Below are 13,603 nucleotides of genomic sequence, written 5' to 3'. Positions count from 1 at the left end.
ACATAATGAGGGACTTATATCTGATCATAAGGCTTAAACTTGGTTCTATTTCTGCAAGATATATGTACTGGTGTGAGAAGGTAAGAATTTTATATTTCTCCTAAAGTGTGTGTGTGTGTGTGTGTGTGTGTGTGTGTGAAATAGGTACGTAATCAAGAGAACTAGTACAAATATATTAACTCTTTCCATGAAGATTATAATTACTGATGATTTTCCAAGCTTTTTGATAATAAGATTGTGGCAATAATGAGTTTTGTTACAATAATGAAGAGGATAAATAAACCAAAAGCACATTCTTAATGATGTAGATATTGCTTCATTATCTTGCTATTTATATTAGCATGTATTTCATATTTAAAGAAGACATCAAAGACCACTTCTGTATTCCAATCTGTAAAAATATTTTCATTATGTTTATTATAAAAATATAAATGTTCCCACTAGAAATCATTTTACATTAGTAAGAGGCCATCTACATTGTGCAACATAAACTAAATGAACAATGCTTTGAAAATGGAAGTTGAAAGAAAACACATACTGCCAATCATATCATATTTATACATGGCTTGATAGATACTTAGTTCAGCATAGACTGGGTGTGTTGACAGAAATAAATAAAATCTATAAATCAAATTTAAGATACAAATGAGATAATATGGTACATAACTTTGCGAGGGAGTGGTAGCCTTATTGTTATGGGAGGCAATGTAGTTCCTGTACAAAGAGATGGCCTTAAGCTTTCTAGTACCTCTACTCCCCAGTTCAGAATCGTACATTGTTATGTTTACATATGTACAGGGAAGGGATTATGCAAAGTAATTTCATAAGTGGTCAGAGAATAAAATAACTGACAAATGAAGAACAATGTACTCTGTAAACCACCTCTACTTCCAAACATAAAAAGGAAACTCTATTCAAATAAATGCAATAGATTTAATTTTCATCATCTGCTAATTTTGAAATTCATTGTTGTTGAGAGTCTGCAGAATATTGTCTAAGAGAGTGAACACTAATATAACCAAATTGGTATAGAAGCTAGATTTAAATTTGGACCAAATATTCCAACATGTAAATTATGTGAGTAGATTCTGTTGTAGTTGTTTTCAAGAGATACACGCAAAATTTATGATTAATTTCATCATCTCGTGTTCAAAATATTCATGCTCTTAAAAGTCCAATACAAATTCCAGTAGCATAATTTGACTATAAGGAACATTGCCAAAACTTGGAATACAATTTCACATCTGAAAGGACACACCTAACTCCTAGTATACTAAGTCTACAAAGATCAGCATTTGGCGGTTTTTCTCAATGACTTTAAGCTTTAGTTCTTTAATGTCCCATTTGTGTATAGACATACTTGGTAAAGCTTGTCTTAATCTTATGACATGTGCATTTCTTGGACATATGAAATGGTGATATGAGCATGAAAAACCAGCATCTAAAGTATTGCTTCAACGCATCCTTCTCAATATTAATGAACATGCTCATAATTGGCCTTTAGAGAACAGCAAGTCTACAATCTCCACAATGAGACATCTCTCCATTGCCTGCATTTATGGATTTATTTGCTAAAATAGCTGCTATTTCAAAAATGATATATATAATAATATGTGTAGAAGTTCAAGACTTCGAATTATGCACCCAAATCACAATAGGTACATTGAAGTGGAAGACCAAAAGATAGTTATACCTGATATTGAAGATGAAAATGTGTTAATAATTGATCTACACCCCAATGATGCAGATGAGTAGCTTAATTATCATCTCTACAAGGAATTCTGCAAGTTTAAGCAATGGTACTAAAAGATTTTTCAAAGTCAGTGATTCTTTTGGCTTCATGCATTTACCTATAGGTTGTTGTCAATGTAATCATCTAACTTAATTTTGATCTTTCCAGTGTTGCAAATCTAAAGAGTTCTAACAAGCTTCCTTCATGAATGGAAGGAGTTGATGACCTCTAAGCACCAGAACAGGAGAGGGGTGATATCTGGTTAAAAATCTATTACATACAAGCCAATATATTACACTAAATTAGGAGCATACAGTTACTGATAAATGGAGAGACAAAAATGAATGGTGTAATTCAAGCTGTGAATAATTTGGCTACTGTATGAACATGGAAGGAGTTTCATCTTGTTGGTACATATAAGTGAATTGCTTGACAGTTCTAGAAAGGAACACATCATTCTCTGGGTATACTTAAACATGTTTCTTACTGCTGACAATTTGAGATAGCATTTGGCACTTGGCTGTAACAAAACCGAAATTAAATCATCAAGGCATAAATACAAACAATAAAAACCATCCAAAAGAAAATAAATATGCACTTCCTCCCCAAATTAAGACATATTTTTACATGGTATGCTTAAGGAAGGTAACAATTAAAAATGTGTAGTATTTAAAACAACTACATACTTCATCTCTATATGTTTCAAACAGATAAAAGAGAATACTAAAGAGATAAGGTAGCAAATATGGCCAGATAGTTTGAGGTATAAATGCCTCTATTTTGTTTGCTTTTAAAGAAACAAAATACCTGCTACAGATTTCTTCTGTGTATAAAAATATCACAAGTCTTTTATTCTGTGGCCATTCATAACAAAACCTCAGGTTCCGTTTTGCTATTTATCTTAGTTTACTTTTATGATAGTTTATGATCAATGGCTCTACACAAGTTCTTCCATTTTGAGCTGAAGAGTTTTAATCGACCCCATCAATTAACATAAAAAAGCAATTACAAAACAAAATGCACCCACCCACCCACCCATCTGTAAAATGATAGGGGAAAATAAAGAGATTTTCAATTTCGTTTTAAGGCATTTGGACTTATAACTGAGTGTCTTATTAGACTTGGAGCTTTCACTGGTGTCTCCATCATTTCCATCATTCTCAGGATGATGCTGCATCTTCATTTCTCACATTCTTCTTGTACTTTACACTGGAACTGGACCATTCTTAGATTGTGTTTCAAGAGCTTTCATGCTGCTGATGATCTTCTTCTGTGGCCCAACCACAGTAACACCAACCTTTTTCATGTCACTGTAAAACATAGGAGAAAATAATTGATAATAATTATGGAGTTCTGAAGAATATAGAAAGAGGACAGTTTTAAGCTTCAAATGGACATAATTATGAATCCCTATGCTTGGTACCTTGCTTTCTAATTTTTTAAAACATTGATATGTTGTTATATTTGGGCAATTCTATTTCTATATTGTGTAGGAACACAAATGTTGTAGTGGGTATGCTTCTCAAATCTTTTGTCACCCACAACTTCACAATATGTCTTTGTGTAAAATTAGAATTTCTTGGAGATATAATTCAGGCAGGAATTAAGGAAAGAGAGTACTAGATAATTGTGAATACTAAAGCAAGTGTGTGTTTCTTTATAAGAGACTAGAAAGCATCCAGAATGACATGGGAGAAGAAGAAAATATACAAATGGAGGCAGGGATTGAGTTTTACTGTTACTCATTAATCTCATTATTCACAAGAAGCTAGAAGAAGTAAGACTTTATTTAACAATGATATCTGAACAAGTTTATCAATGCCTTGATTTCAGACTCTTTTTCTCCAAATTAGACAGAATAAATTTGTGTTAGTAGAATGACTGGACATTTATTTATAAGCCCAACTCACAATAGATAATCATACACTCTTTTTGAAATCTTTTTTTTCTATTTCTCTTGAATATTTTGACTATTTTGACTGCAGGTAGTTAAAAATTCAAGTCGATATCAAATGTTTCTTGTACTCAGGTCTCATGACATTGAAATCTTCTATGTTTTTTTCTCTTGAAACACCCCTTCTGTTGCCACAAAGCTACAATAGAAGTCTGACTATGCTAATACCATGTGGTAGCCTGTTGGTCTAGTGTATACTCCTACTATGCTAAGGCAGACAATAAAGCAAAAACCCTGTCAATCTCCAGATGGGAGCTTTTTTTTTTTTAATCAACTTAATGTTCCAGTCAATACCATATTTAAAGCACCATGACTTGACCCTCCTCATCAGTTCCTCCCAAATTCCTCAATCACAACAATGGTCCGTATCTCAAATTCCTGTTGCCTTAGCCTTTATTTTTGTACTGTCATAGTTTAATGGATAAAGAAAATCTTTATTAAATGTAAAGTAGTTTAAGCTCAGAATTGTCATTAAAATAAACATGGTAAGAAAACTAATTCCATTTTCAATGAAAAACAGGTAAATAAGTGTATTTTATGAATTAGTCCTTGTTTAAACAATTCACTAATATGACCATGTTTCAAGTCCTCCCTCAGACATTCCCTTCTATTGATAACTTCCTGATTCTCTTAAGAAATGCAACTTCCTATTTCCTTCCCCATTTTATTAATATCAATTATGTCACTTTTCTGATTTATTTTATTTGTTCTTTGTCTTGTCTCACAAGCAGTTGCATTCTATGTGAACAGGGTTTCTTGTGAATTTGATGTTTGCAAACAGACAGCTCCTTCAACAATGAGTGCCATTTAGTAAAGGCTTTATTTTTACTACAGAAAGAAACATCCATGTGTTTAAATCCAGCATTTGAGAGGAAGAGACAGGTGAATCTCTAGGAGTTCAAGCTAACATGACCTTTAAAGTGAGTTTCAGAATAACCTGGGCAACATAGAGAGAACGTGTCTTGAAGAAGAAGCAGGAGGAGAAAGGAGAGGAGGAACAAAGACTGACAGTCCACACAATATCTTGGGCATGCTTCACTATTTCTTTACAGATGCCATCCTCCAGCATATTTCTAAAGAAAACTTTATAAGTATGTCTTAGAGTCCTAAGTCAGTGATGTAAAGCAATAGTGGATCTATATGTGTAAAGGTTCAATGCAGAGGAATACATTTAATTTTGGAGAACATAAACAAAATATTCCTATCAGTTTTTCCCTGCCTGTTTTTTTTTTCTTCATTTTAAATGGATTGTCTACTCTCTTTACTTCTTTGTATTCTCTGAAGCACTCTGCCATATCAAGAGTTTGACAAGCAACTGCTGCAGTCTCGATAGCATGCCCTGTGTACATAAATCACTTGGATTATCCCATCCTTCAAATCTCAAGACTAAAGAAGCGCCCCAGGTCATAACCAGGGGCTGTTGTGTTATCTCTAAGTCACACACAAAGGGATGGGGGTTAGCACTTAGGAGATAGACTCAAAAGATGCTTGATAATGCATGGTAATGACCTGTAGCTGTTATAGTTTGGTGTTCCTCACCCAAGTTTAATACCCTCCTATCTCCACAGTTTTCATCATCCTGCCCATCTCTGTGTTCTCCTTTCTTGACAGAACCTCTCTAAATCTGCCTCATGCCATAAAATAATATTTTATTAACATTCATTAAAAATATTTTCTTGGCTTCATGTGAAAATTTAGGGACTCAAGTAGCTGTCTTCTTAATGAAATACTTAAATTTACTGAAACAATTAAAATTTATTTGAGAGGGAAACTCTCCTGACCTTTTCATAGGGCTTGGTTGACTGATCAGGAAAACAGAAAGAAATTCAATATCCTACCCAGGTATCTGATTATTCTAGGAAAATTTCTAGGGTTATTTGGTCAAGTGGATCATTTTTGAGTTGAGCCTGAATAGTACAAAGGACACAGGAGTTTACGCACTGAAGTTCAAATGATAAGAATGTGAGTATAAAAGAAACCTAAACTATCTAGTTAATAGTCTTACAGCATTTTAGATGAAAATGTCACTGCCTGATTATGTTTACCCTGCTCCATAAGTGAATTAAAAACAGTAAGCCTGGGTATGTATATACGTGTGTGTGTGTGTGTGTGTGTGTGTGTGTGTGTGTGAGAGAGAGAGAGAGAGAGAGAGAGAGAGAGAGAGAGAATATATATGTATATTTGTGTATGTGCATGTATTTGTGTGTGTGAGAGAAAGAATGTGTGTGTGCATGTGTGTATGTGTACATGTGTCAGTGGGTTTTGCTTTTATGTGAATGCTGGGATTGGAACTCAGGTCTTGGGTTTGTACTTGAGTGACATTACTTAATAGATAGAGCAAACTCCCTAGTATAGTAAGGATTTTTTTCTTTTTCTTTTCCATTTTCTTCTTTTTATTTTAATGCTGCAATTCCATAATACCAGAGACATGCATAAGGTATAGAATATGGTGACAGAGGGCAGAAACATTATCAAGACAATTAATACTGATCATACCTTGCTCCTAAATTGCGGGGCAAAAAGGCTCTCTGGTAGTAGGGCATGAGACATCTAATCTATCCGTGTGATTGAAAGGGAACTCTCTGATAGGCTTGTACATTTGAATCCTTGGATTACACTTGGTGGGACAGTCTGAGAAGGATTAGGAGGTATGGCTGAGTTGAGGAAGTTTGTCAATGGGAATAAACTGTGAAAAGTTAAAAGCCCAGGCCATCACCACATCCCCAGTAGCTCTCTCTGTCTGTCTCTCTTTTCTTTGTCTCCCTCCCTTTCTCTCTTTCTCTCTCTGTGTTTCTCCAACTTGGGATCACCCATATGGTCTCAACTACCACACCAGCATCATGCTTTCTGCTATGATCCCTGCCACGATGGTCATGAACTAACCCTCTGAAACTGTAAGCAAGCCTCCAATTAAGTGATTTCTTTTAAAGTTTTGCGGGTCATGCTGTCTCTTAACAGCAAAAGAACAGTAGTCAAGACACTCTATGGATCTGAAGAACAAGCCTAAAGAAATGGAGACACTCAGAAAAGGCAAGTTTGCTTTCTGAATGTGTATTTGCCAATTATCCAAATGCAAATAATTATGGAAGGAAATTTTGTACCAGCCAAGTAGCTTACTGAAGTTCGAATGCTGACACAAAACAATCCCTAATTTTTAGATAAAGATATCTTTGGGTCACCTGTTTTGAACAAATAGCTTTCTTATTCCATTCATAGCTTCTAAAGACTGACTATATTTATGATACGAACTAGCAGTTAATCTTTTGAAGGGTGTTCTGCTTCCTATATTTTTATGTAGTATTTCATTATGCATTATGGAGTATAAACATTTGCATAAATTTACCTTTAAAGTCTGACAACTGGGTGAAAACATTCACTATGTGGTTATTTCTTGTCAGGCTTCTATGCTCTAAAGCAGGTGTCTTGTATATCATAACCCTAACTGTTTATGTTACTAAAATAAGAATGTATAAAAATGTTCAAAGGAAAAAAGTTTGAATGCACGAATATATCCTGTAACTGTGGCTGATCAAAACAGCTACCACGGAAACTCAGAGTATTCTTGATTGATTAAGAAATCCACTCAGTAAACATCACCTTCCACTTTAAACAGTACTGTCAGTGTATTTTAGATGAACTAATGTTACGTTTACTTTCTGAGAACAAGCGATCCTTCCCAATAACAATCAACACTTTCACAAGTTCTTCTGTCATCTTAAATGTTTCTGATCAAAACACAATCATATAAATTATGCAAAATATTTATTGTATATTTATGCATGTATTAATTACACTATGTAGTACTCTTTTGGAGACATAACATGTGACTCCCTACAATGCCGTTGTTGAAGTGACTGTCTGGGTAACATTCAAAGTCTTTATAAATGCAATAACTTTTAAATACCTCAGATGAAGAGTATAAAACTTAAGTGAATCTGAAATGACCAACAGCTACATTCAGCAAAGTGAAGATCAAAGAGAGAAAGTCTCTGACACAGTATTTCGCTAAGCTTAGAAGATATCTACCCAACAAAAACATCTTTCTGTAAGACAGTCTCACATTTCACATTTGGACAGAGGCTTCTAGAAACAAGCGAGTACTCTCTCAATCTACATCTTTTGAGCAGAACTGAGAAGTAATGGCAAGCATGTGAATGGAAATTCTAATGAACAAATGGAATCGAATCATTCCTTGTTTCTTTACTAGAGACTTAGTTAAGAGAGCTGCGTCACACTCAGGTATATGATAGAATAAACAGAGTTGAAGAACTCGTGTGTGTGTGTGTGTGTGTGTGTGTGTGTGTGTGTGTGTGGTGGGTCTGCATGTTTGTGATCATACAAAAACTTATATTGTTTATGAGATAAGAAAAGGATGCTGTCACATCATCAGTTTGAGGTAAATTTGACCTTATTTATAAAGAGAAAAGAACATGACCAATTGTTTTTTTTGTTGTTGTTGTTGTTGTTTAATACCCTGAGAGTTAGAGAAAAATATGATCATTTTCCCTTGGAACACTTGGCTGTTTCTCACTGTTTTATTTTTGGGGGACAGGATTACAAGGAAGTCAGACTTGTGTCAAACCCTTTATGTACATAATAATAATCTTCAATTTCTAATAATCTGTCTGATTTTCAAGTGCTAGTACTACAGATGAGCACCTCTACACCCAGGTTGTATAATTCTGGGGATTAAGTCAGGGACTCATTCATGTTAGTCAAGGAGTCCACCAGCTTAGCCATATATCCATCCCTCACTTGATTCTCTATAAAACCATTCTTCTTTAGTCAAAGAGTTTCTCAAAAAGAAGATTCTTTTCAGAGTGACTCCTAAAAAGCATGGCACATTTGGTTATTATTAATCTTTAACATAAAAAACTATGTTAAAAATAACAACCCTCATGAACTACCAACTATCATACTCAAGAACTAATCTTTAAAAAAAAAATAAAAAGTCCATTTTACAACTTTTTAACTTCACTTTTCCTGCATGCTTTTCTTCAGGGAGTAAACAATAATACATAATGATAGAAGATATTTAGCAGTTGTGGAAACTGCTTTTGGATTTTGATATATTTTTTTCAAATACTAGGTCATTGCTCGGAGTCCCGTAACCACAGATATAAAAGTTTTGTAAAAAATAAGATAAACACGGCAAGTCACATATATAGGAATACTTACTGTACCTGATAATGTTTTCTTTTAAAGGCTTTGAGTTATTTATCTGCCAGCCCATCCTGGCATATAGAAAGACCCTGTCCTGAAGATTTGTCATAAAAAGGAAGATAGCTAAGCGTATGTCAACACAGGTGTTGTACAACAGGCCCCAGGACCTTACTCTGTTTTGACAGTGTGTGCTACTTTCAGAAGAAAAGCAGATACTGTAACCCATCAGTCTTAATCAGACATACTGGGTATGTATAATCCCTTAATAAAAGTATATATGATCAGGAGGAAGTTCACAACCCTCTCTTTTCTCTCCAGTATGCCACTTACTCTGTGGAGATCTTGGCGATGGTGTCGCACGAGCTGTACTCAACCCCTGTGAAGATTTCTTTACAGTGTGCTGTCCGAACGCCATTAAGCCAGTCACCTGTTGTGTGGAAGGTAGTGATGTCAACATTGCTTTGGTCCAGAAGAAGGTTTGATGGCCTGCAAGAAAAGAAAACATCCAAAAGAGCGAAATCAGGAGTGATCGCAGTGTCTAAGTGTCAAAATTTGACAGGACCAGCCGCAGGAACTTCCAGACTACATGCAGTGTTCCTGTTTATTTGAGGAATTGATCTGCCATGAACTCTTCATCTGTTCAAGCTGGCTCCTTGGAAGAAAGATGGTGATTTTCATCTCACCTAAGTGCTCCCTTCTCTGCCCTTCACAGCTTTTACACCATCAAAACTTTGTCAGCAAAACATATAAACATGTCCTCCATAACGTTTTGCTTTTGAGCATTTTAGTTAATTAACAAATTGGTATTATTTAGATATGATTGTAGCAGACACAGCACAGTAAATACTTAGCTATCTGCCTTGTAATGGGCTTTGTTTTAATTTGAAATCCTTCACAAATGAAAGATTCTTGATATAGATTGTGTAGCTTTGGTGAGTAAAGATGAATTTAAAATATAAGCTACATTTACAGAGATACATGGATTCAGAACAGATTTTAATAATACTACCAATGTCATTTATAAATGCAAAAATTATAAAAAGATTAGAAAATGGCAGATGAATTTATTATACATGGAATTATTGCCTATTGAAAGCCACCAAATGGATATTGTACATGCATACACACATATACAACAAAACACACACACGTGTGTATGAATATATTCACAGACATTCAGATACAGAGGTAGATTGTGACTTATATTGACAGCATTCATTAGAATACATCTAACATTGATTTGTGGAGTCATGGCCCTATTCGCACATCCTGGGAAGTTCCAGCTTAGCTGAAGCAAAGATCCAAAACAAAAATAAAAGCAATGATGGATACTGTTTCTATTCCTAAAGACTAAAAAGAAGCAAGCTATGGGTAACCTCTCTTAGGATGGGGTGCTTTATTTGGTTGGTTTTTCATTTCTCTGAGCTCTTAGTGATCCCTTTCTTTAACTGTCATCAGAATGGAAGAATTTACTGACTCCTTAATTTTTTTTAAGAAGCTTAAAAACAAAGCAGTTACAAGGGCTTTGTTTCTAGATTAAATTTTAAATTTATGAGCACTTATATTGTTCCAATCCCAGTTCTAAGCACATGACACAGACATCAGGGCTAACTTTCACGACATTAGTTAGGCACAGATGGTGTATGCTTGTAATAGATGCAAAAGCCAACACTAACAGAAATTAAGTTACAATCTCGGTTTCCTAAGGCAAAAGAGGCAGAACAGGGATCTAGACACAGCTCGTACTGGACTTGGCACTCTACAATGCTATGCTATAACATTCAGTTGAAAAGTTGTTTAAAGTGGATTTCCTTTGCTTTTTGTTCCTTACTGCATTTCTGATGGTAGGATGGGACCTCTGATCCATACGTGTTGTGAAGGATCAGGGAGGAAACCCGGGTATAACAAATACTATCTATGTGGCCAGGAGGGTTTTCTGATTTCCTCATCCATAAAATGGATGCATGTGATACAAGTAACAGGTGTTCCACAGCCGGCAGGTAAATGTATTGGTTATATTTAGAGCAATGTTGCAATTTAATTGCAGAGCTTTGCTATTATTCTGACATTGGTTGAATACTCATTGAGTCTCCATAACACTTTGAAAACTTCAAGGAGAAAATTTAGAAAACTAAACTCTATGTTTTATACAATGCCTTGATTGGCGTGATATTATTAATTACCACATGAGGGACTGTTTGGTTAATCATGTGTAATATTATATATACAATGGAGCAACAGCACTGTAAAGGCCTCATTAGAATAGTCAATAACTTTTACAAGCTCATTAAGAGGTCACAGACTACTCTTTTAAATGAATGTCTGATCTCATTATTGTTCTAATTATTAGACAGAATATGTTGCTTACATAAAGCCTGTATCTACCATAATCTCATTTATATAATTCTAAATATGCCTGTTCATTTTTCTAATCACAACAGAATTATTGTTCAAACCCTTTTATATTCTATGAAATTGGCATTGGATTTAATCTTTATTCATCTCTTAAGACATTTTAGTGTATTTTAAAATACCTAAGACCAAATATGTAGTTTAGTTTAAAGCACGTTCATACGATTCTAGATTCAATCTGTAGCATAAAATATCCGTTATCATCAGTTTTAAAATGCTTTTATTTTATCCTCTTAAAAACACATGTCTAAAATAAATATATAATGTGAAGTATTAAAATTCAACATTTAGAAATATGGGAACTCAACTTGGGGATGTAGAGGCCTCCAAGATAAGTTAAGAACAATTAGCTTTCTTCCTTTATTTTTGAAGCAAATTCAACTGGGGTTAATTGTAGTCACATCTTATTAAGTAACTGAAAGCATTCCAATGCTCTGGAGCTACACTCTCTCTGACGTATGAAAGCGATCACCAGTTATCATGTGGGCCCTGCACGGCAATGTTCCTGCTGTAAATAAGAAAACGGCTCTGAGCAGAGTTCCTCAAGGTGCCCACTCTGCATCTCAAATGTTCTTTGAAATGGGAAGTTTCATTGACCGCTGTTGATCGTCCCCATCATCCCTTAACATACAAAAGACATGTAAAGTATAATAAAGTTGAGGATTTTTAAATTTTTACTTTGTTTATTATTCTCCCCTGCCTCGTGTGTGTGTGTGTGTGTGTGTGTGTGTGTGTGTGTGTGTGTGTGTGTGACAACAATGTATTGTGGATGCCTGTGCCACAGTGCACATATTGATGATATTGGAGGGTATATTGTCTCTGTCCACTTTAATATGGGTAATGGTGGAAAACTTAGTTCATCCGTCCCGGCCGCAAGCCCCTTTACCTACTGAGCCATCTTATTGGCCTAGAACTTGAGTTTTTAAGTAAGGAGAATTTCAGAGCCTGCCCAAGACCCGCATGCTATTGCTCAGAGTCGGAGAAACCTATAATTTGAGATACAATTATACAGACACATTAAAATAATTTGATTAAAAATTTCAAATTTAAAACCAATTTGAGGAAAAAGGAACAACAATACATTTCATTCTGCCTCTATTTTTGTCATCTATAGACACATAGCTGATCAATGGATTTTTTTGGGGGGGACCAATCAACTTTTCCTATGTATAAATAACACAGAAAAGCATAAATCAAGTATGAGAAAGTTTTATAAGAAAAATGAGTGAGACCGAGATACAAGAAAATGAGAAACAAAAGTACCTTGGATGTGAGAAGTATAAAAAGACCCTAGGATGTGAACACACACAGACCAGTTTCCTTGTCTCCGGTAGCTGTTGCACAGAACCCATGTCATCTCTTCGTGCCATGAATAGCAATACTTTTTTATTTATGGGTTTGTGGGTACAAAGAATCAAACCCCAGGCCATTTATTCAGGATATTTATGAAGTGTGCCTAATAGCAAAATGGGAAACATTTTCTTCTCAGCACAGAACGGTTTGTATTTTCAAACTCAACACTTTGGACAGACTCAACAAGAAGTTGGAGAAAATTAGTACAAACAAATTGAAATAGAACAGGACGTGTGGATTAGGGATTAGAGTGACCCCAGCTGAGTTTTTCTGTTTATGACTTGGATCAAAGTACAACCAAGACAAGAAAAAAAGAAAAGAAAAAAAAGAAGGAACCTAATTTTAATGCCGGTGACCTCGGAATAACCGGTCCTGCAAAGTATCATTTTTCCACTTCCAGGATCTCTCTAGGGATTTCAAATAAAAATTGGTTCCTTTCCTCCTCTGAGAGGACATCTGGAGAGTTTATCAATGGATAGGAATTTGTCTCTCACTGTGAAGAGCCTGTGATGTCTCTTCATGCGCACCAAGGGAATCCAGCATTCTGAGCAGCTGCAGGCAGCAGGGTTTTTTTAGACCCAGCCCCAGACTTGGGGTCTGAAGGGGAAATTTATAGGCAGGGTGATGTGCACCGTGAGCTCACACTTTTACTAGACAAATTAGATAGGTTTCAATCCATGCAGCTGTAAACGATGTCCTACAGAGTTCCACCTGATCTTTTACAGCTTTTCATAAATCAGTGCCTACTGGCCACAGACCGCAGTCATTAAAAAGAAATCATGGAAATTACATGTTTGCTCAGGGGAAGCAAAAAATAACTTTCCTCCCCTGCTTGCTCCCGCCTTGTATTTGGGTTTGTGAATTATTCTTTTATGGGCTTTCATACCCTTGCATTAAAGAGGTACACATATTTTTCTTCCCATCAAGTCCTATTTTAGCTGCCAGTGCTTACATACCAATTAGCACCAGGTAGTGGGGAACAAATGTCA

At 35.3% G+C, this 13,603-nt stretch overlaps 1 protein-coding gene across 2 annotated transcripts in view; it reads right to left on the bottom strand.

Moving 5' to 3' along the window:
- Positions 1-377: 377 nt before the first annotated feature.
- Positions 378-13,603, bottom strand: part of Epha3 (EPH receptor A3) — a 303,404-nt gene continuing 290,178 nt past the window's right edge. For both annotated transcript variants that reach the window (XM_085685664.2, XM_048422806.3), the window contains exons 16-17: positions 9,180-9,335; positions 378-3,042 (exon numbers count right to left, since the gene is read on the bottom strand). In XM_085685664.2, the coding sequence (XP_085541790.2) occupies positions 2,937-3,042; positions 9,180-9,335 (262 nt within the window). In that variant the 3' untranslated portion in view covers positions 378-2,936. The remainder of the gene's footprint in view (positions 3,043-9,179; positions 9,336-13,603) is intronic.

Source organism: Myodes glareolus, chromosome 2 (assembly GCF_982192425.1).
Source record: "Myodes glareolus chromosome 2, mMyoGla1.1, whole genome shotgun sequence".
In the NCBI taxonomy this organism is placed as follows: domain Eukaryota; kingdom Metazoa; phylum Chordata; class Mammalia; order Rodentia; family Cricetidae; genus Myodes; species Myodes glareolus.
This window is presented reverse-complemented; position numbering and strand designations above follow the sequence as displayed.